Source organism: Pholis gunnellus (assembly GCF_910591455.1).
Source record: "Pholis gunnellus genome assembly, chromosome: 14".
Taxonomy (NCBI): Eukaryota; Metazoa; Chordata; class Actinopteri; order Perciformes; family Pholidae; genus Pholis; species Pholis gunnellus.
In genome coordinates, this window is record NC_136541.1 from 4,263,877 (window position 1) to 4,287,110 (window position 23,234).

Here is a 23,234-nt window from a genome sequence, read left to right on the forward strand (position 1 = left end):
CAATAGTGCAGTAACGTAAACACACTACATGCTACATTCTCACTCATCAAGTCCCATAATGACTTCTCCGTCTGTGGTTCTGAATGTGGTAACATTTCCTTTTTTTTGTTTTGATTGTAAATATATTTGTTGTTTATGTACAATGAAAAGTGACGAATTATGTTGAGCTCCGAGCTCGACGCTACGGCGGCGATCGCTGCGGACGTTTTGTTTGTTTTAAAGGAGGTTCTTTTTGCAACTCTTCACCTGTTACATATTTAATGATTTGATGAACTACTAACCTAATAAGCCTCTGGACACCCAGTCGTGTCCAAACCTTTAACCACAGAAACACATCAACATACTCTCAAGCAACAAAACATTATGAATGAATCACATTCTCAAGCAATGACATTTCTCTCTCTCTCTCTCTCTCTCTCTCTCTCTCTCTCTCTCTCTCTCTCTCTCTCTCTCTCTCTCTCTCTCTCTCTCTCTCTCCTCTCTCTCTCTCTCTCTCTCTCTCTCTCTCTCTCTCTCTCTCTCTCTCTCTCTCTCTCTCTCTCTCTCTCTCTCTCTCTCTCTCTCTCTCTCTCTCTCTCTCTCTCTCTCTCTCTAACACAAACACCCAGCACCTTATACAGTAGTGAGAAACACTGCAGACACCAAGTAAGATGAGAAGAAGTTACCCTGCTTGACTGAACTGAGCTCGCAAACGGTTCACATGGAAGTGTCATGTTATTTATTATACACGCTGCAAGAAAGGCCACAAATAAGTCATTGATCAAGTCCTAAAATCTTATTTTTTCTGGGGAAAAGTCTGTTATGGAGCGAGATAATCTAACTTTCTTCAAGACTGGACCAATGACGTTTTGTTTTTGATTTGATTTGATTACTACAATGATCCACCAGTTTCAAGTTATGGTCAGTGCATTGCTTTTTGCTTTTTTTGTGAAACGATAAGATTGGAGGACATAGTTGACATGACTTGTTTAAGGAGACCTTTTTTTTGCAGTTGTGTGATCATGTTTTATCCATGACTGCAAAATGAAATCAATCATGTTAATGCCAATAATCAAGAACCTGGCTGATGCTCTTTTCAGAGTTTGTTTACACACAAATAAAGACATGATGATGTACAAAATGGCTCACATGAGTTCTTGTTTTATTTACCAAAACACAGGATCTGATAACGCCGTGAATCTCGGTCCATGTATTTGTATTTGTATAGCATATAATTTAAGACTTAAAGGCAAGGTTGGTAATCTTGAGAAACTAGCAAGAGTACGCTAGATTTAAAAAATGAAAGTAGCTTCCAGCACTAGCTCCAAAAGTTGGTAAATGTCTTGTTCCCGTGTACACAAATGGTTCCCAACCTTTTTTGTACGATGTAACCCCTCAGCCCAATCCGATGAGCTCAAGTGAGACCGACTCTACCGTAAAAAAATTCAGTATGTTATTTTAAATGCATTTTGAACTTGATGCTACCCAACACTTGGTTATGGTGATGTTTAGCTCAATTTGGTGACGTTGGCTTTTGTCCCAATCCCAACGTTGTATCTTGTACCTTTTAACCGTTTCAGCCATTTATCCGTTACTTTTAGCTAACAGTTTCAAATTCTCTGCTTGCTTATTTACTAGTTTTGCAACATGCATAGGTGTTCTGACTCAAGGTGGTGGCGTGTACTGTTCAGTCAACCTATTGTGGCTCGTAGTATATTGTTTTGAATATATTTAAGATCAGCATACACCTTGTTTGTGTGTTTGTTTTCATCCGTAACACGTATATGTGGATATAAGCTTTAATCCAATCATAATTCCTTTTTTCTCTCTTAAATGAGTTGAGCTGTGCTCCACAATAGTTTCACGTCTGTGTCTACAGAGTAGTTTTGGAAATAATGTGGGTAACGGAAACCTATGATTATAGCTGTCATCCACTCTTAATTGGGATAATTCATAGTTATTAAAACGAGTGAAATCAAACCATTTTTCTTTTTGTTGAACCTAAAGGACACCAGTTTTAGAACCACTCATTTAAAGCTTTGTGCTTTAAAAAAAAAAAAGAAAAAGCCCAATTATCCTCAATTTAAAAAAAAAGAAAAGCTTTATTTAAAAAAATAATGTTTTTCCTATTTCCACAAAAGAAGCTCATCTTTTTCTCACACGACTTGGCCCCTGTCGGCCTCTTGAGTTTCATGCGGATATATTTTTTGCCTGGACACAAAGAGATGGAGGGATTAAGGACATTGAGAAACCTTTCAGAAACCACAGCTCCCCGGAGAGCAGCACGAACCAGGGAGGCTGAGAGACCAGAAAGTGGAGGGGGGGGGGAAATAAATAAATAAATGAAGCCCTAGGAAGTGAGGAAGACAATTGGTCCCATAACCTTCTGGTTTTAAGTGAGAGGGCATTCGTTTGCTTTTATTCTGTGACACACTCAGCTTCTCTCTCACACGCTGCTGCTCTAAAAGGCCTCAGGTCCATTTTATTGTCTTTTTATTGACTGAAGATTTTATTCACGGCATTATACCACTTTACCTCCTTTGGGAAACGTTGCTGTCGCTGCTCTCCACTTTTGTTCATTCTGCCATGTAGATAGTTTCCCCTTGTGAGATACTTCAGTGACTGTTCGGATGATGTGGGACTCGTATACGATGGTGTGAGGCAGGAAGGAGAAAGGAAATCTCATTTGCTCTAAATCTTCTTTGTGCCTTTTCCATCATGACAGTCACTACCCGGCAATATAACATTTTAATGCTTTTTGCACATCAGTTCACAGCTGAGGGATCTTTTGCTCATTACTATTTGGCTATTATTAGGAAATAATACTGTTTTAATGAGTTATTTATCCAACAGCATGAATCAAGCCTTTGAAAATGCAGCAATACAACAAATCCTGTGTTGGAATCATCATCCTCATTTGACAAAGCTTTTTTTGTTTTGTTTTGGATGATATATGTGTTACTGATGCAAAGATTCAGAGAGAATTTTGTGTTAAGAGAAATCCCTAAAATACACTGAAGAATATGTGAGAAAATATGAGGTTGAATTATGGCGCTGCAGTTCATGTCTTTTTGATGGTTGCAGCTATACTCAATACTGCTAGCTCACGTAGCGCCACTGAGCTAGCTAACGTTACAGCTCAGCCGAGGAGGACGCCATCAAACTTCATGAGTAGATTCTTCCTCCTGCGCCGCCGTACGGCTGGCAGGTGTGCCATCTCCCGTTATATTCAAGAGAAGACAGACATCTCTACGACCAATATCTCCAAAACTAGGCAACTCACAACAAAATGATCTTGATTTATAAATAGCTCTACAGGTAAGAAGAAAATATGTAGTTTTGATTTGGGGGTGAACGGTCCCTTTAAATACATTTTGAGTTACTTGTCCTTTTACTTTAGTATTTCCATTTTATGCATCTATGTGCTTCTACTCCAGTACATTTAAGAAGCAGATATTGTACTTTTTACTCTGTTTGATAGACAGTTAATAGTTACATTGCATATTCTGACTAATATAAAATATACCATCAACTACTAAATTATTATATATTGAGTGCATAAAGTAGTTAAAATGAGCCTTTACCAGCAGCAGCAGCATTGATTATAGTTCAATAATCTATAATATTCTGAAATGGACCGTTCTGCACATGAGTACTGAAGTATATTCTGATGCTAATACGTGTGTGCTTCATAGTAAATACGTAAGAATTAGAATGCAGGACTACTACTTGTAACAGAGTATTTATTACATCAGTAAAACATCTGAGTTCTTCTTCCACCCCTGCTCAAAGGGTTTTATCCTGATACAATCAATTATTTTCTTCTCTCTGCCGCCTCTGTTTTATTGCTTTACATGTATTAACGGAGCTCAATCAAACCAAAGCTGTTTTACGTTATTCCACAGACACACACACACACACACACACACACACACACACACACACACACACACACACACACTCTGAATGTCTCTCTCACACACTCACTGAGCTCCTCTTGCACAGAGTCAGTAAATATTGCAGCAGTAAGAAAAAAAAGAAAAAGAAAAGGGCAGCGACTTGCTAAAGCCTTGATCCCTCTTACTTCTAACAGGATTTGACCCTTAAGTCCCGGAGCATGACCCTCATCTGCTGCAACACTATCATCCTGTTTAACATACACTCTCACTATTGTCCTCCTGACACACACACACACACACACACATTTAGAGGCCCTAAAACACACACACACACACACACACAAGGACACATTTGAGGGCCCTGAAACCATCGCTGCACTCCTTCCCGTCCTCCCACACGTACACACTCACACATGCACCCACTGTACTGTGTGATGTAACACCGCTTAATTTTACGCACAACATGCAACCTGATGGATCCAGTTAAATGTAAATCGTGGAAAAAGGAGAAAAAGAAAACGCTCCTGGCGCCACAAAGAAAGAAGGAGAGAAATAAGGAGCTGACAAGGGATGAGGGAGGAAGATGATGAAGAGGTGGTGGTGTCTGAGGAGGAAGGGGGGCGTGGGGGGGGGGGGTTGGTTAACTCACTGCAAGAGGATGATACGATTGAGTGAGTGAGAAAGAGAGAGATGAAGGGAGAAGAGAGAGGCAGGGAGGATGAGAGGATGCAGGGAGACGAAGGAGAGGAGAGATTGAGCAGGCAGCTAAGCACCAGATTAAACTCCGGGGTCGTCAGCTGTAAAACAAACAGTCCTTTTAGTGAGGATCAAATCCAGACTTAACCCCCCCCCCCTTCTCCTCATCCTCTTCCACACACACACACCCACACAGTTCGTCACAGAGGAGATAATACCGCTCGCTGAAGGAGAGGGAAAGAAGAAAAAAACAGGATGACAATCTCAGTGGAAAGCAAATTCCCGTCTACCTAAATTGCCCCTCAGGGAATGTGAAGTTTGATTACGCCCGGGCAGATTCATTATATTTGAGTGGGTTTTTTTCTTCCCTCCACAGCGTCTGCTGGTGATAGACCGGGCTAATATCTGGCACAGAAACGCTACAGATTCTTCCTCCCGTCTTACAACTCTCGTGTTTATATTACATCTTTACAGTAATATTCCCCTGACAGCGGCGCTCGCCTCAATATTCAGCCTGTTTGTTTAAATCTCTCTCTCTGTCATCTGGCTTTGGATGCTGCCTGGGCGGCTCCATCAGTCCGAAGGCTCAATTTCCAAACTGTCAGCTTTTATGCTCACTGTGAGGCCTTATCCTTTGTTTTGTGTGTGTGTGTGTGTGTGTGTGTGTGTGTGTGTGTGTGTGTGTGTGTGTGTGTGTGTGTGTGTGTGTGTGTGAATACATGAGCAGCAGCAGTGTCTTTATTCTCTGTGTGTGTTCTCCTTGTACTGCTATCTCTGAGAGCACCAATTTGAGTTTTAGTGGTGGAGATCGGGAGCGTTTGTTGGAGGGTGAGGATATTTTTGCAGGTCTCTCCTCGCCGCTTCAAAGGGCAGATTGAGGGTTGAAGTGGAAAACGGACGTATTGATCTCCATGCACACAATATCCTCACTGGAGCCTTTAACTGTATCACACGGTCTTCATCAGCAGGCTTTTGCTCAGTTGCCCTGCAAGTGTAGCTTGCCGAACATCGTTTTAATCGCGTGTTGTGTTAAATTGTTAATCTTGAAAACTTGTCAACAACGGAGGAAACAAACTTGTTCTCCAACTGAGCCTCTGCTGATAAAGAAGTGAATTTGGGGATTGTTGAAGCTGTATATTTTTATGTTTGCAGCCTCATAAAAGTATTGATTTGAGTAATCCATCACAGTGAAGAGCCGAGTTTTTCTTCTTCTCAAAATCCCTGCGTTGTTACACGGTACAGTGCAGTTTAAGAGCGGATATCTCACTCCAATAATATAACCAACTAAAATGAATGCAGGCTGAACGTTGACTTTGATGGAATACATAAATTCCAAGAGTCTGCTAATTGATCTTCATACTATTTAATGTAAACCCAAGGCCTCCCACAGCATGAAAACATGGCTTTCAAAATCATCATCAGATCTTCATCAGTGACACAAAGTACTCTTAATATGTTATAGACGGGCAAGATCATGCAAAATCAATGCTACGGTCTATAAAGACTAAAGCTAGAGGCTAGGATATGCACGATATCGATAGCGGTCCTCACAAGTATGCAAATATATAGGCGTGTGTGTGTGTGTGTGTGTGTTTGTGTTTGGTTTCAGGCTTTTTGCATGTGACCCAGGGTCCCCAGGCTGCTAAAAGCCCAACATTCAACTCAATTAGCGGCATACATAATTGATAGCTGTCTGGGAGAGTATTTGTATTTACACTGGAATTAAAAGCCTCCGGTGTCAGCTATCGCATCTGAGAGGCGATAAGTGTGTGTGTGTGTTTGTGTGTGTTTGTGTGTGTGTGTGTGTGTGTGTGTGTGTGTGTGTGTGTGTGTGTGTGTGTGTGTGTGTGTGTGTGTTCTAGGGGGCGAATGTATATAATAAGCCTAAATGGATTGCTGCTGGGAGCTTCCCTGTCTGTCTCCTCCTCCGCTGCAGTGAAAACTAAATCACAGATAATCCAGCTACAAACACAGCAGCGGCCCTGTGTCTGCGTTAAGTCGTCCACAATGATCCCGTAACCTGCTTCTCACTGAAATCACGTTGTAGAACATACTTTCAGATTCGGTTTATCCGTGTATTATCTGTTTCACCTGTTTTCCGATCGGCACCGAGGCAGTAGGGATGTCAGATAACGGGCCGATACTCAAACAGACGGAGCAGATTCTATGTTTAAATACATTATGCATAATGTGCTGGAATTATAATGCCTGTTTAAAATGCGTTTAAAAGGCTTTCACTTGAATGGGAATTCCTGTTCATTTTGAGGATTTTTCACTCAGCTGCTGGAGCACGATTCATTATTCTAATGATGAATAACATTTCATATGGTTTTACGAAGTAAAGCATTGTTTAAGTCAAGCCTGATGTTGCTTTACACATGAAAGAAAATCGGTACCCGGTACCCGGTATCAGTATCGCTATCGGGACTGAAATATTCAGCAAACAACTTTGCCCAAATATAATTTTCTGAAATCTGGCGTCAAAAGTATTGCAAGCTCAGACTTGTTTTCTCCTAATCATGAGCAGCATTATTAGTGTTAGTTGCTTTTAAATTGATTCTATTACATCTGATCCGTTCATCTGTGATTTGTTTGAGTAAAACAACAACTTTTTAATGTAAAATTGCAATATTTTGAGTTCAAACTGTCTTTTGAGGTTCAAATTATTCAAGCGCCAGTTTCGAGCTTCCTTTCTCAAATATTAACACACGTCCCTGAAAACAACAGTTTTTCTGAGCCATTTAGTCCTCTTATAGTTTCCAGAGCGTTTCTGCTCAAACTTCAAAGGTGAGTAATAGTATTTTAGAAATATGATTTCTTAACCTTTCTCTCTAGAACTTGAGACACTTGAGACTGGAGGACACTGTATCTGAAAACACACACCCCAAAATAAAACCCCTCCTCGGTATCTTCACCACCATGTAAAGTGTGTCCCGACCTCTCACAGCCTCCTGAGCCCGTGTGGACGAGTATTTAACAGCCCGTTGACCTCGGCCAAGGCCGGTCCCGAGTGAAACGCAGCTGTGGAGCAAAGTGCTGCTCAGCCACTGAGTTCGGCCGCCCGTTTGATTAAGCGAGGAGAATAACCTCCCGTCCCCTTCACTCCAGTCGATCATAGCCTCGGCTCGCTATAACACTCCACAGCGTATTAGAGCACCGTCACCTCCTCCCGGCTCATTTCTGTCTTCTTTTCAGGTCCGACCCTTTAGAGTCTCACCCGTGATGACGGTTTGCTGTTGCAGCAGTCGACCTCTCTGCTTACCAACAACATCCGATGTGCTGCTGCTGCTGCAACTACGGTTTACAAGTTAGTCCACCGGCTGCTGTTTTTGGAATAATCGATTCATTCTTTAATCAGTTCAATATCGAGAGAAAGTGATGAATGCCCGTCTCAATGTCCAATCAAAGTCGATGTGATTTTAAATTGCATGTTTTGTTCAAACAACAGTTGAAGAAAAGCTAAATATGCAAACATGTTTGCTTGATTAATGACTTAAACGATAAAAATAGCTGAGACAGTTGATGGATTAATGGATTAGTCTGTTGTAGATTCAATGGATTAGCATTGATTTTGATATATATGATAGTAAACTGTGTTTTGGATCAACTCTGAGAGATTAAAACAGATTATTTCAGACATTTTATGCACAAAACAATTGACCACGAAAACAATCAATAATGAAAATAATCAGTTGCAGCCTCAGACATATCGATGATCAAAAGGTGTCGTTGATTGATTCTCTGTTGCTCAACTAATTGATTCGTCAACAGATTGATTCATCCCAATTTCCAAGAAAACTATTTTGGGAGGATTTTTTTCTGGATTATTTGTTATTTTGAGAGTTTTGTCACTTTTAAATGTTTTATTTTTATCCAGTGTTTTTTTCTCAAAAGGCATCAACAACAATGAGATGTTTTAGTTTTGACCCCCTATTTCTGGGATGGGGGGGAGAGAGAGGGAGGGATGTTGCAGGAGGGAGAGGGGGGAGGTGAAAGTGTGTGTGTGTGTGTGTGTGTGTGTGTGGTTAGGGGTGAGGTGAGATAGAGGGTTTAAGATTCGGTCCATCCATCCTTCAGCCCTCCCAGACTGGAAGCGGGCCGGCAGACAAACTGATCATTGTTATTCATCTAACGAAGCTTTTTCCTCTCCTGCTCCAAACAAGGTAACCGGACCGATTGAATAATTATCGCACCTACACGGGAGTCCTTAATTAGCCGGCTCTCTGTAAACGAGATGATTGTAAGGGAGAATTATTGTGAGTGATCAGTTGAATTAGTCGTGTGCTTAAAAAAAACCCCTCTGCCTCTGTTTGTAGTTGACTGGCATGATGATTCTTACTTGTGGTTTTTTAATTGTGGCATTCTGAGTCATTCTGGCTGTCATTAGATTGATGGTGCATTCAGATTTGCATGTTTTGGCACTTAGCTCATGCCCAAGTAGAACAAGCGCCAATTTGTAGTGAACCAACAAAACAGCCAATAAATAGGGAAAAACACAAATGTCGGAGTCAACATTTGGATAAAAACATATAATTTGACTAATTTCTTTGCTAATCCTGTTCCCGCACGATTACATTTAGTTTGAATGAGCTTTTTGTTTCGGCCTTGTGACAGCAGAACCTGTTTTTGTCCAAATGGCGCCTTAAAGGTAGAAACGTCTGTGGCTCAGCCCTCCGGGTTTCCCGATAATGTCCCCGTGACCCTGCAGTGATCATGTGTGAGTGTGCTGCTGCGGGAAAAAGGGGAATAGAATAAGAGCTAACGGGGGAGACATGTTTTTGTTTTTTGTTGTTGCTCCAAGATAAGAGGATATTACGGCTTATAGGAAGAGGAGACATCATTCAGCGGGGAAAAGGGTTATGCGAAGTGCTTCTTGAAGAGATTAGTTTTCAGCCTTCCAGGGAAGCTGCTGGGTGCCTCCGCTCTGCTGAATCGCCTGGGAAGGTCATTGTGTCTGTGGGCGGACGGTGTGTGTGTGTGTGTGTGTGTGTGTGTGTGTGTGTTTATGGGTCGAAATCATCGAAAGAAATATATAGAAAACAGCATCTGCAGGGAAAGAGATGCTTCTTACACACATTTACGTTCCTGCCAAAGAGTCTGATGAGCTTTAATCACAAATCAGCTGTTGAATTAAATGTAATTTCAAGCACATTATGAACTGACAGAGATCTATAAACCCTATATTTAGTATTAATAATGTTGATATTGTGTTATATGGAGTCTGGAGAGCTGGAGACTTTGTTCTGGTCCTATTTGTCACTAAACTAATATGCGTGAAGATGATTTACTTTCATAAGTGATATGAAGTGCAGAGGTTGCTGTAATCAGTTACATCTCTGCTTTGTTGTGATGGCTAATTTAACACCACATGGCAGCCAATTCATATTTCTTTTATGCTCCCCCCCCCCCCCCCCCCCCCCTCTCTCTCTCTCTGATGATGATCACAGTGATGAAGATGCTGAGTAGTGTATTTTGTGGTGTGTTTTTTAGATGCAGTGCAGCTGTAGCTCTTCAGCGGGACACCTTCCATCGCCCTACTGGAGTAGAAGTACGTGTGCGTTCGTGCTCCTTCGTCTCACTGATTTACATGTGTGGGTTTGTCGTGTGTGCGTTGGGCAGATCTTTCATATTTATGTAAGAGTCGTTACGTATTCATTCTTTGCAGTGTGCGTCAGCCTGAAGCACAGCGGGGTGATAAAAACGTATAAAAGTTTAACTTCCATGTTGAACTTTTCTTTACTTTGATAAGGTGTCCACTACGGAGGACCAGAGTAACAGCTGCATTAATGTTGCATTTTACTGCTGTAGATGTTTATGGTGGTGCTAACTTTAACTCCATTATTCACTGTTGGATAGTTTAATTAAAAGCTATGCATTATATTTGATAAGATCATCATATGTTTGTAGTGTCGCCGTCCTGTGAGCACCACGTATCTCTGAAAAAAGTCAAAGTTTAGTTCGCTTAAAGGTCCCGTACTGAGTAAATGCACCTACTTACATCCCACCACTGATTCTAGCGCAGAGCTAACCAATGTTGTTAAGCACCAAGTCTTGACACACACTAAATTTCCCAAAAATCATTTATCATAAAGACATGAAATATACGATTTCAGATCAAATTCCAGGTTTGTTTAATGAGCTAAACTGATGAAGTAGGATGTGAGGTACCTACGCTCCGTACACTTTCTAAAAGAAGAAGTTACAGAAAAAATAATAATGTCGTGAATATAATGAGCTTGTAATTGTCTTTCCTAGAATGAAGTATTGAGATGTTTGTGCTGACAGAAATAATTACACATACGTCCTCTCTCGCCTTTCGATAACGTTTTGCATGACTTCTGATTCTTGTGCGGTGAAATCTTTCATTTTCTCATGTTCTGTCAACATCAAACAATGTGTCACAAAGAGTCATTTGTGACACATTGTTGTACGAGCTAATTAACAAATGGACAAAGAAACTATCAAAGTTGAATATGCATGCAGGAACCTCATCTGATCTGTGATGATGACATCTGGAGCACACAGTTGTATGAGGAGCTTTTTAATTGGCTGGAGCAGCTTTTGTCATTTGTTCTCAGTTTGATTCTCACTATAATAACGCACTGAAAATCAAATGTAGCACCTTTTAACATGTTGGATTTAGTTTGCTCAGCACAGACATGAATAAACTCGAATGAGTGTATTTCCTAGTAATTTATAACGACCTCAGACTTCATCGAAATCCGATTTGTGGTTTTCCCAGACGACAACAACTCAATGAATGCATTTTCTGGCTGGGCCTCATCATACCGTACCTCCTCCTGTCTCTCCAGCAGTGCTCTTCCCAGACTGGGCCTACAAACCAGCCTGGTCGCCCGGCTCCAGACAGGTCCAGCTGTGGCACTTCCTGCTGGAGCTGCTGGGGCGGGGCGAGGGCGGGGCCATCGGCTGGGGAGGGGAGTGGGGCGAGTTCGTCATCCGGGACCCCGAGAGGCTGGCCAGGCTGTGGGGGGAGAGGAAGGGCAAACCACACATGAACTACGACAAGCTCAGCCGGGCACTGAGGTGACACACACACACACACATAGTTCTTTAACTGTGTGTAATCCTCCCTCTCAGTGCAGCTTTTCCCTCAGGCTGATGCTGGAAATAAAACGTTCTCCCCGCAAACATATGTTGTCAAATTAAAATTCAAACTTCAAAATGCACACAGACGTTACACATGCCATTTGGGAAGCACTTTCATCTAAAGTGCCCTATGAGGGCATACCATACACACTTACAGCCTGGCATGAACACACACACACACACACACACACACACACACACACACACACACACACACACACACATATATACACACACACACACACACACACACACACACACACACACACACACACACACACACACATACACACACACACGTCCAGTTGAAAACAGAGTGTAGTCTGACACAGGAAACCTTTTACTTCCAGATACTACTACAACAAACGCATCCTGCACAAGACCAAAGGGAAGAGATTCACCTACAAGTTCAACTTCAGCAAACTGATCCTGGTCAACTATCCAGGATACCCAGCACCACCACCTGTACCAGCACCACCTGTACCAGCACCACCACCACCACCCAGCCATCAGGTCATCACCACATCTTCACACCTCATATCACAACTTAAAGGACTCCGATGTTTGGAAATCTGGCTTCTAGGTTATATTATGTTTGATATAAAAGGATTCATCATTAAATGATTCATCATTTTGTCTCTGGGAGATATCTGTAGTTTTATTCCTCATCACAAAATCAGTTTCTGAAAACACGGGTCTCGTCCTTTAAGAAGAGTTTTATTCCAAAAACACTTAAAATAATGACATAACCGTATTATTCAATCAAAACGGGCCGACTCTGATAGAAACAATTCCACTTTATAATTTAGTATAAAACTGCCTGACTTAAATAGAAATCATATCTGAAACTTTGCCATTTAATTTAAAACTGTCATTGTGTTAAAGTGATATCATGTTCACAGGCAGGTTAGCTTCCGTCCTTTAGAAAGCACCGTCATCTATAATTAAAGTAGAGAAGCGCTGTATAAGTGCGCTCTATTTAAAGGTTCACCATTAGCGTTTGTGAATAAAACTCTTAATATCATGCATTGTAATCAAGTTTTTTTTTTAAATATTTCAATTTGAAATGAGGCCACCAGTGTGCAAAACATCAGTAACGCCGTCCTGCTATTAAGTTTATTAATGTTTTAATCATCTGAAGTGCTCGTTTAAGGTTTCTCCTCTCGGCTGCATCAGCTTTGATCTGCCGTATATTTAATAAGTCGGCAGCAGCTCCCCGGTGTTCCTATTGTTTTGCACACCGTATCAGAAGTATATTGCATTGAAAGGTCCACGTTCCCATTTCAACCATCCCTCCATCTCATCCTCCATCCGTCCGTCTTGCAGCTGGCGCAGAGCGGCCCCCTTCCCTTCCATCTCCCCCCCGCCGAGAGCGGTCTTCCTCTGTGTGGAGGAGCAGGCGGAGGTAAGAAAAGCACCCGTCAGAGACTCCACCTGCACAGCGGGAACATCGCACAGCGAGTCGGTTACAAGTGGCAAAGGCATTCGTTGTGTTTTTATTGTCCCCGTGATTATTCTGCCTGCAGTCTGAAGGCTGAAGGCAAACAAAACAACAGAATTTGGATCATGAAAGTACGGAAACCAACAAGGTGTCGGTCCGGTCTGTGGCCCGTTGGTTCGACATAAACCTTAAAAATAGGTCATACGGTTCAGCTTCATAGTCATGATAGGATACAGAATGGCACAATGAACCGTTTTAGTCCCCTTAATGCTATACATACAGAAAATGTTATAACAAAGATACTAATTATGATTAAAACAGCTAATAAAATAGGACAGAGTGTATAAAATTAACTCAAATAAAACGGGAAAACTAGATTATATTGATAATATCCAAATAGATTATAAATATGCAGTTTCATTACTACAACTACTACTATTAATAATTATAATAGTGTATTTATTTTTTAACCAGTGATTGCACAATGCTTTACAAAACAAAAAAATAAAACACAAAGTCATGCAATCTGAGGAAACAATGAGTTCTATTCATAAATACAAGCGGGGCACTGGAGGTTTTTATTGAGCAAACGTTACTCAAACATCGAATACATTGTGTATTTCCTGGGGACTATTTTCAGCCGTGGATTGATACACATTTGGAGCTGTAGTGAGTATTTACAGCAGCAGGATGTATTTAAGTTCCTGCCAACGAAGGAGCGAGTCCCCCGGTGCAGCAGTTTGGCTCACTGATGTGTTTTTGATGTTGTTTGGACAACAATGGAAGAAGATACACAGACAGTAGTTTGGAGCAATCCGATCCTTCAGACCTCGTTGTTAAGTAACAATAATACTATTGTAGTACCTGCAGTATTAACTGGGTATCGCAACACTTTCATGTAGCTTTGCCTTTGAAATATCACTTTTCCATCCTCCTCACACTCAGCTTGTCGTCACATGATTCACTCTTAAATGTGCTGCAGTTTCTTTTAGTTCAAGTCACGAGGAAATTGCTTTTTCTCCTGCGGCTGGCTGGTGTGTATATATATTTTTTTATTTCAAGGTGAAACGAAATGCAGTTCAGTCTTGTCCTTGAAGACAAATATTGGGGTTTTTCAAAAGGAATAAAGCACCTGGAGTCTAACTGTGGTATCTTCTGGGAGTCGACACCAAAATAAATGCTCCTCTACTGAGAACCTTGAACATTGTAGTACTGCAGGTGTGGCTGGTTGGAATTAACTACTTCAAATGTGTAGCTTTAAATGAAATAAAAGCAACAGAATTTTAAAATAAAATACATCAAATAAGATTTTCTTTGACAAAAACATCTTAAGTCAAAGTCCCTTTACTTGTGCTTTCAACCGTATTTCACAGTCTTCCTCTGAGTTTGTTCAGTTGCTCTGAAGACGTTTGAAGCTCCGAGGTCAAGATTGAACTTTCACACTTTATTTTTCTTTCATAACTTTTGCCATAAAAATGTCAAAATGTGTAAGTTATATTGTGCAGCGTCGGCTAACAAGGTGAAAAAGGCCGTTTTGATTTAGCTGTGAGTGACATTAACGTGATTTATTAAGGCCCTGTTTAATACTTCCAGTTCATTCTGGAAAACAGATTTGTTTTATGAATGTTTGAACGTTGATGAATTAATACGTATCGGAGCTCGTTGTTGGTTTTTTTCACATGTGAAACACATGACGACAGATTCCTTTGGACTCTGATTGATGTGTCTCTCTCTCTCTCTCTCTCTCTCTGTTTCCTCACAGTGGTCCATGTGCCTCACCCCTTCTTGCTCCCGTGCTGCCTCCCGAAGCCCCTCCCGACGCCCCGGGCTCTCCACGGCCATTTCCCCTTCATCTCCGGCCCTGCACCTCAGGGGGCCAACATGGGGGACTTCGTCCTCCCACCCATCCCCTTGGCCCTCCACGTGAGTGCCAGCGGCTGGCCACACAAGAGCCCCACGGGGTGGGATCTGAACCACATCAGTCGAAACATGTTCGGTGGAGTGAAACAGACTGAAATTCAAGAAGAGGAGAGGAAAGCGGGGGATTTTGCACAGACGGGGGGAAGAGAGTGAGGAAGAGGAACAAACTCCAACAGATGGACTGCTTTGCCTCCTCAAATCTCTCAAAATACACTCCTCTTTTGTCTGTGTTTTTAGCTCATTGTACTTTAGTTAGTTCTTCATTTTATTTATTAAGTTAGACCATGATGTGTGTGTTTATGTTTTTCATAGAAATACTGAGGAAGCTACTTTTTCTTCTGTCAGCACTTCAAGCCACAGTCGGGGAATTGCACTTGTAAACAATTAACAACATGGTACTTGTGTTTGTGTAAATAAAGCAGCACACTTAACTTAAATTATTCAGCAGTTTTTCTTGCATTCTCCCTCTGACTCCACGGACGTAACAGGAGCTGCATGAATGATGCATTCAAACAGACGATGTGAAATTTTCATGAAAGGAGCTTTCATGTCTTCTTTGCAGCATCAGGACCAGACAGCGGTGTCTGCAGGTACCACTCCGACACAGCAGGGGGCAGTAGCGTCTTTTGGACTCTCACAAACTTTTTTTTTCCCGGGAGAGAGTCAGAGCAGAGATGTCTCAGAGAGTAAGATGTGCCACTCTGTAGGTATTTTCCGGGTACACTCAATCCAAATCAGAATGCTGGGAAAACTGCAAGATACACATCAAACATCTTTATATCGTATTGCATTCTCCATATTTTACTACTTTAAGGGAACCATGTTCATTTTGTTGATTTTCTTTTTGTTACACTTGTTATTTCAATTGTATTTAAAGAGACAGACATGTTAATCTGTGGTGTTTTTTTGGTACACGCATTCATAATACCAGTATCTTATATTTTAATATTGCAAACCGTATCAAATAAAAACCGAATATAATAACCTTCCTTCCTGTATTAGTGAATTACAACGTTGTATTGTATTTAACACTATTTGTCATGTTTACATTATCTTAACTTTTTCAAACGGACCAGATTGTATCGACCGCGTGACTGCTCTTCTTCTCTTGACGATCTTTGGTTAAGATTTCATTTTGGCGCCGAATATTCTAAGTGTTTTTTTTGGTGTCATTCTGCAGCGCGGGAGTTTGTGTTTTTGTGTGTGGATGTTGGACCCTGTGCTGTGTTTTAACTAATAACGTTATTAATACTATCGGAGGGAAGAGTTTAACGACAACATGCAGCGGAGCATCGCGTGAGTCCAAAGTTTAGAGCTAAGAACGGTTTATATGTATCTTACTATTGAGGATTAGCGATAGTTTGGAGGCTGTTTGACTCTGTTACCGTTAAATAACCTACTAACGTTAGCTAGTTACGTGTATTATGATAATTAGTTCGGGTCAAAGGGCCTAAATGAGTGTAACGTTAGCTGAATTGTAGTGTTAACTGCACTTCCTGTAAGTTAGCATTAGCATAAACTAGTCTGTTTTGGGGTAAGATACGTCACCTTTTGCACACGTCAAACTCTTGTCATAACACGTGAAATGTAGCGCGTGAGCTAACGGTAAACAATAACAGTTAGCGTTTTAGTTTTGTTAAGGAAACGCCATAACATTAGCTAACGTTACATGAGACTAGCTAACTTACGCAATTAACTACGCACTTAACGTTGATTCGTTTCCTGACTCGTTGATTGGTTAACTGACGCTACCTACGCACTTACCGTTGATTCGTCAACTGACGTTAACTGTTGATTCGTCAACTGACATTAACCGTTTAACTAGCAGCCCTCTAACCTAAATTACACCAACTGTCGTTGGCAAAACATATACACATATATTGTTTTAATGACTGTTACGCTGTTTTATTTAACACCGATGATAATCATGTTCCTCTTGCTCATCCTCTTGCTCATCCTCTTGCTCATCCATCAGATCCTTCTTTCAGCCCAAGTGCAACAAAGACAAAGAGATTCAGAAGAAAGCCACAGATGAACGTGTGAAGAAGTAAGATTTGTTTCTTTTAAATCACACAGAATGGGAGTTTATAGTTTGTTTACTACGTCTGATGGAGAGATGTAACAGAAGTTCAGAGGAATGAAGCAGACGTTTGAGTGACTTTACTTGATGTATTTCTATTTATTGATACTTTATAGCTCTGCTCCACTAACGTTACATCTCACAGACAAATATTGTACTTTTTACATTCAAACATTTATAACTTTAGCTACTTTTAGATTACAGTTTAACAACCCAACAGAATAAAAAGGAGTTAAAATCAGCTCAACTTTACATTTCAGCAGTAACATGTAACATGCACATTAATGCAGCACTAATATTAATCCAAAAACATCACATACTATATTATACTGACCCTGAGTTTTTACATATTTGTATATACGTGCGTTGGCTAGGTTTTCTGTTTACTATTTTGGTATTTTGTTTGTTGTTCGAACCCATCGGTGTAACAATCATGCTTAAAACACACAAAACCTTTTAGGAAAATGCTTCTTATTCAATAACGAATACATATATAAACAACAATACTGTAATGTAACGGACTCCTTAGAAATGAATAGCTTCTATGGCGATGAGTACTACTTAAAAAACATGACATCGGTAAACATGCTTTGTTGTGTTGAAACTCCCGACGGCTTGAATATGGGCAATTATCTTTAGATCGTTCTCAATTATGAATGAAAGTTTGTTATCAAAAGAGATGATAACTTGTGTTTCTCATCTCTGCTTAGCTTTGATGATAGTGTTCATTATCTCCACAGTATCGTCTTTAGAGTGTCTGAAAAGCCTCTTTAACACTCTTGTCTTTGTCTAAAGATCTTTTCATCATTGCTTTGACCTCTCTTTTATATCGCTCGTCTTTCTTTTATACGTCTCTGCTGTATTATCCTGTCTAGAATACTTAATACAGCCTTCCCTGTGGCTGTGCTTTGTAAAGGTACCGTATGAAAGCGGCTCGTGGCTTTTATTTATTTGAATTGAGCCGTGTCTCTGTGCTCGCCTCCAGACCCGTCAAAGGCCCTCTCAAGGTGCAGAACGGCGTCCGGGAAGCGGACTCGCCCATCAAGAAGGTTTCCAAACGCAGCCGCCAGATCCTGGACAGTGACGACGACGAAGAGGAGGCGGCGGCGCCGGTCGTTAGAGAGCAAACCGCCACCGCCAAGGAACAAGGAGACAAAGAAGCTCCTGATAAAAGAGAAAAGGTAAAAGACACTTCAGTCGTCCTAATTCAGTTTATTTGTAATCAGAAAATTCAACACACCCACTGGATTTATTTTGACGGGATGTCATTGTGTTAACGAACACCGCAAATATTTAATAAATAAAGTCTGATATGATTCTAAAAAGTGATTTAAAAACGACGCTGCCGGACTCCTTGGCCATTGTAGACGTCATTGAAACGTTGTGGAGCCGTCAAATGTTCTAAACCCACACAAGCTGAACGTAATGACTGTCGGAGCTGCTGTAGGCGTATCGGTGTCTGTTGTTTTATTCAACGGTGGCCAAAGCGCCGGTGCACAAAGACGGTAATTGTGCGGTGAATCACCACGTTGAATGCATTTTCGTCAATAAGCCGCATAATGGAAAAAAGAGCTGATTATCGGCTTTGGCTGTTGCTCGACCACCTGCTGTTTGATGAACGCTTCTCTGAACGGCTCCGTTCATTCTCTCTCTGTAATGTGTCAGCAGTTATTCATCGATTGTGACGGCAGCGTGACCCTCCTCACCTCACTTTCATATGGCTGCAATCATGGATTATTTGTTGTGACAAGGTGCTGATAATACATGTGCTGATGGCCACAGAGATAAATGTAGAGCAGCAGCTAATGAGTGTTTCTACTGGTGATTAATCTTTAGTTTTTGGTTAATTGATGGTCTGTGAGACGTGAAACAAAAGGCCTTCGTGGTGACAGAGTTCTCCAGGTCGGGTCTCACACACTAGGACTAGAGGAGACTTGAAAGACCTGATGTCAAGCTTTCAGTAACCGACGTATCTAAAGGATGAACTCCCGACATTAGAGTCCCGATTTCTGGCTCTACTTTGCTCGTTTTCAAGGTTTACGGAGAAAGGAAACATTTGACACAATTCCGTTTTTTACTCCTTTTTATTCTGCCGTACCTCAGTCTGACTCACTAGTTGTCGGAGGAAAACAACGGTGAGGCTGTAAATCCTGTTTTTATTTCAGTATTGATCAGGTTTGTATTCGTACCACTACCACACAGAGAACTGCATTTATTCATCAAATACTTTAAACTCTATTTCAACTTATTTGCTTCTCTAAATAGTTTTTTTTAACCATAGCATGTAATGTTCAGGGGAGAAGTGTCCTAGAGTAGTTTATTGGTTATTCTGTGAAAATAAACACATTAAAGATCAGCATCACTGCAGATTATATAATCAGATTTGTGTTGATTTTCTCCTTAACACAAACACGTGGATATGTGTTTAATCTTTAATGCATCTCCTGAAACTGCAGAAGTACCCCCCCCCCCCCCCCCCCCCCCCCCGATGTACGATAGAAGTACCCCCCGGTGTAGAAGTACCCCCTGATGTAGAGGCAGCCCTGGTTGGGAAACCCTAAAGAACTTTAATGTGAGACCTGGCAACACGTTGTTGCTCGTGACCTTCATCCTCATCAGGGAGGCTGGAGTTAAGCACACGCTACATGTACGATACCCCCCCCCTGCTGCAGTGCTGGGGGGGCTGCATAGTTATTGATGGTTTATAAGGGATTGTGTAGATTTTAGTTCATGCAAGAACAACCCCACAACGATGATTAATTGGGACTTTGGAGCTGTTTGGTGGGGCTCGACACTGACTTTTAGCAGCTCTCCTCAGCCCTCTCAACGACGCGCTCCATTGAACAACAAACTAGTTTCCTCTGGTGGAGGTGCGTGTCATTCGGGGTCTGCAGTATTTCTTTTCCAATGCTTACTGAGACACTTCATCGATTTTAGCTTTCAGCTGCTCCATGTTGACAGATGTTTGATAATCCAAAGATTCTTCTTCTTCTTTTTACCCGTTTACAACCGATGTAAAAAGTGAATAAGCCACATGCGTGATACAAACGGTCCACAGTGATCCAGATCATAATGTTTTGGACAGCTGGACAACCGTTACTGTCCGTTTCTGGGTTTTCGATTTGTCGGCTGTAGATGCAAATAATCAAGATGTTGATGTAATTTAGATAAAAGAAATCTAAACCACGATGTGCAGTAACTCTGTCCGTTCCAGCCTCTCATCACAATGATCACCAAAACCAACTCTGCTGGTCTCTTTCAGAAGGACTCCGTCTTTAAGACCGTCCCCACCCCTCTGTCTCCTCCACCGGCCCCCGCTACCCCTCTGTCTCCTCCACCGGCCCCCGCTACCCCTCTGTCTCCTCAACCGGCCCCCGCTACCCCTCTGTCTCCTCCACCGGCCCCCGCCACCCCTGTGACTCCCGCCACCCCGGCCTCTTCTGCTTCACCCGGGACCCCGAACTCCATCTCCCCCTCTGGGATCGTCAGACGCAAGACCGGTCAGTATCTGATCACATTTCATCCTTTCTTTCTTTAGTCCTACCACTAAATCTGTGCTTCTTCACTTTTGGATTTTTGACACCAGCTCACGATTGATAGTTTTTCTGCCTCGGGCTATTTTACTTGATTATACTTATTAGCAGGAGCCGAATGACTCCAAATACTCATTATTTTACAATGAGGGGAAAAAAACAAACAAGACATTTATCACAAATGCAATGCATGAGAGGTTTGTTCACCAGAAAACTCTAAATACTCTTTCCTCCCTCTGGGTTCCTTCTCTGTCTCAACCTTTTACACTGACTCTCATTGTGCTGCATTATTTCTCATTATTTCATCTGCTGAACCAGGAACACACACTCCTCAAGCCTCCATCGTTACATTGAGAAAGAACGGTAGAAGTCGTTATTATGCAGCGTCTATAAGTTTAAAAGAGGGCTCATACATGTTCATTATCTGTGAATTTTAAATAAGATGCATGTGTTATTTACCATAAAATAGAATGCCCGGGTGGTTTTAAGTGGTGTTTTGTACTTTTCATTTGGCACCAGAAATGTGTGACTTTGAATGGAATACTTAAGCTGCTTAGAGCTGCACAGATGTCGAGTAACGCCGCTTTGTTTTCATTCGGGGAGCACCTCCTGTATTTCCTCACTTTGTTTCCTTCATCCTACTTCTCATCCTCCCGTTCTCTCTCTTGTGTTTGTTGACTGCAGTGTTTTGCTTTCAGCGGCGGTGCCACCATCGCATTAATGTGACTGTAATTTGACCCGAAATTGCATTCTTAATGTCCTGGGTTAATGTTGTCATCAGCAGTGCTACCTGTGCTAGAACCCTAACAAGGACCAAAACACAGGCTGATGTGGAACCAAAACTAAAATTACCCTCCAGCACCACTGCTGCATAACATTACAGAGCAAATTACACTGAAACCCTAAGCTGCTGCGCTGCATAATATCTTTCAGGATGGAATTAGTGTTTTCATTAGCAAAGTACGTATCTGTGATTCTTTCCTCTTTATTTTTTCTTCGTTGCCCTACATCTGCAGTTAGAGAGCAGACTCTCCACATCCTCCTCCTGTTTGATCATGGCAGGATTTCAGTTGGGATGCCTCTCAATTTCTTTTTCCCTTTTTAATTTAATGCCCGCCCCGACGTGTGCAGCGAGGAAGATGTTCCCCAAGAGGAAGCTCGATGAGAGCCGGAGCGGCAGCGAGAGCCAGAAAGACGAGGCCGAGGAAGCGCCGGGTCAGCAAAACAAGCGGCCCCGCGTGGAGAGCAGCGCAGGTACGCCTTCACCTCTACGAGTCTGATAACGGAGCACAGGTCCTACACAGGTCCTTCACCGGTCCTACACCGGTCTGGATGAGAACGTAAAATTAGCTGGAGACTTTCTGGGATGATCAGAGTTGGGAAGTTTGGAAGCACTTTAATTAAATTTCCAAATAGAAATAAAAACAAAACAACAAGAGTGACAAAATCCATGAAAATGATTATTCATTTTGAGTTCTAGCTCCAGATTAAGTCTCCCATTAACATCAAGCCTCTTTGCCTGATTTGTCTTATTTACAGAAAGTGATGAGGCTGCAACTTCTTCTTCTTTTTTTAATTCAGCAAAAGAGTTTTTGCCCAGTCAGCACCTCTAAACCTGGTGGGTTGTTTTTTAAAGCAGCATGTGTACCTACAGAAGCACAGCAGACAGGAAAAAATGGCCTCCCTCTCTCTCTCTCTCTCTCTCTCTCTCTCTCACTCACTCACTCACTCACTCACTCACTCACTCACTCACTCACTCACACACACACACACTTTTACTTTTATATATATATTTTTTCCTTTTTATTTTTGAGTTGGCTGGTTAAGTACCAAAAAGTGACAGTTGGATTCAGCCGTCACTTTAACCTGTGGAAGAGGAAATTAAAGTTTCATGTGTCATGACCCCGGCTTTGTCTGCTGACACTCGCTGCTGCAGGTTTGTCAATAGTCATTTTCTCTTCCCGGACTCTTGGGTGAAAATGGAAACCTTAAAAATATAACCTGCGGCATTTATTGCAGAAGGCTGTTATGTTGAAAGCCATCTTCAAACATGGGCGCTCAGTAAACCTGCTGTCATTTATCTCTTCAATGACTCCACTCTCTGTCTCCTCCTCTGTAGGAAACACCGATGAACCCATGGAGGAGGGAGCAAAGGAAGAAAGTGTTGTAAAGGCAGTGACTGAGGCTAACGGCCCAGATGAAGAAGAGGAGGAGGAGGAGGAGGAGGAGGAAAAGAAGAAGAAAGAAGAAGAAGGAGGAGAGGAGGAGGAGGAGGAGAGGGTGAAGAGAAAGAGCTCTGATGAGAAAGTAAAGAAAGCTGAGGGGGCGGAAAATAAAAATGAAGCAAGGGAGAAGATGGATGATGAGAAAGGGCCCGCTGCTGCCAAAAAGAAGAAGAAGAAGAAGAAGAAGGTGGAGGAGGAGGTGGTTGAAAAGGACACGACAGAGGAAGAAGAGAGCCCAAAAAGTCAAACGGCGAGAAAGCAGAAAGAACCAAAAGAGCAGAAAGATAAGGAGCCACTCAAGAAAGCTCCCATCAGCAGTTTCTTTGGTGAGGAGCCATTTGCATAGCTCTGTGC

General features: G+C 41.8%; 2 protein-coding genes across 3 annotated transcripts in view; both read left to right on the forward strand.

Annotated features, from left to right (window-relative positions):
- Positions 1–10,064: 10,064 nt before the first annotated feature.
- Positions 10,065–15,195, forward strand: LOC306706023 (uncharacterized protein; the record flags this gene model as incomplete). Its single annotated transcript, XM_079172934.1, has 5 exons — positions 10,065–10,122; positions 11,387–11,618; positions 12,032–12,194; positions 13,008–13,086; positions 14,885–15,195. 5 exons carry the CDS (start codon positions 10,065–10,067, stop codon positions 15,193–15,195), a joined length of 843 nt encoding a protein of 280 aa, XP_079029060.1.
- Positions 15,196–16,210: 1,015 nt separating this feature from the next.
- lig1 (ligase I, DNA, ATP-dependent) overlaps positions 16,211–23,234 on the forward strand; it is a 35,015-nt gene continuing 27,991 nt past the window's right edge. Inside the window, exons 1-6 of one of the 2 annotated variants that reach the window (XM_079173726.1) lie at positions 16,211–16,338; positions 17,018–17,089; positions 18,108–18,303; positions 20,385–20,622; positions 21,787–21,909; positions 22,775–23,206. In XM_079173726.1, the coding sequence (XP_079029852.1) occupies positions 16,322–16,338; positions 17,018–17,089; positions 18,108–18,303; positions 20,385–20,622; positions 21,787–21,909; positions 22,775–23,206 (1,078 nt within the window). In that variant the 5' untranslated portion in view covers positions 16,211–16,321. The remainder of the gene's footprint in view (positions 16,339–17,017; positions 17,090–18,107; positions 18,304–20,384; positions 20,623–21,786; positions 21,910–22,774; positions 23,207–23,234) is intronic. The other variant, XM_079173727.1, reaches the window with a different exon arrangement.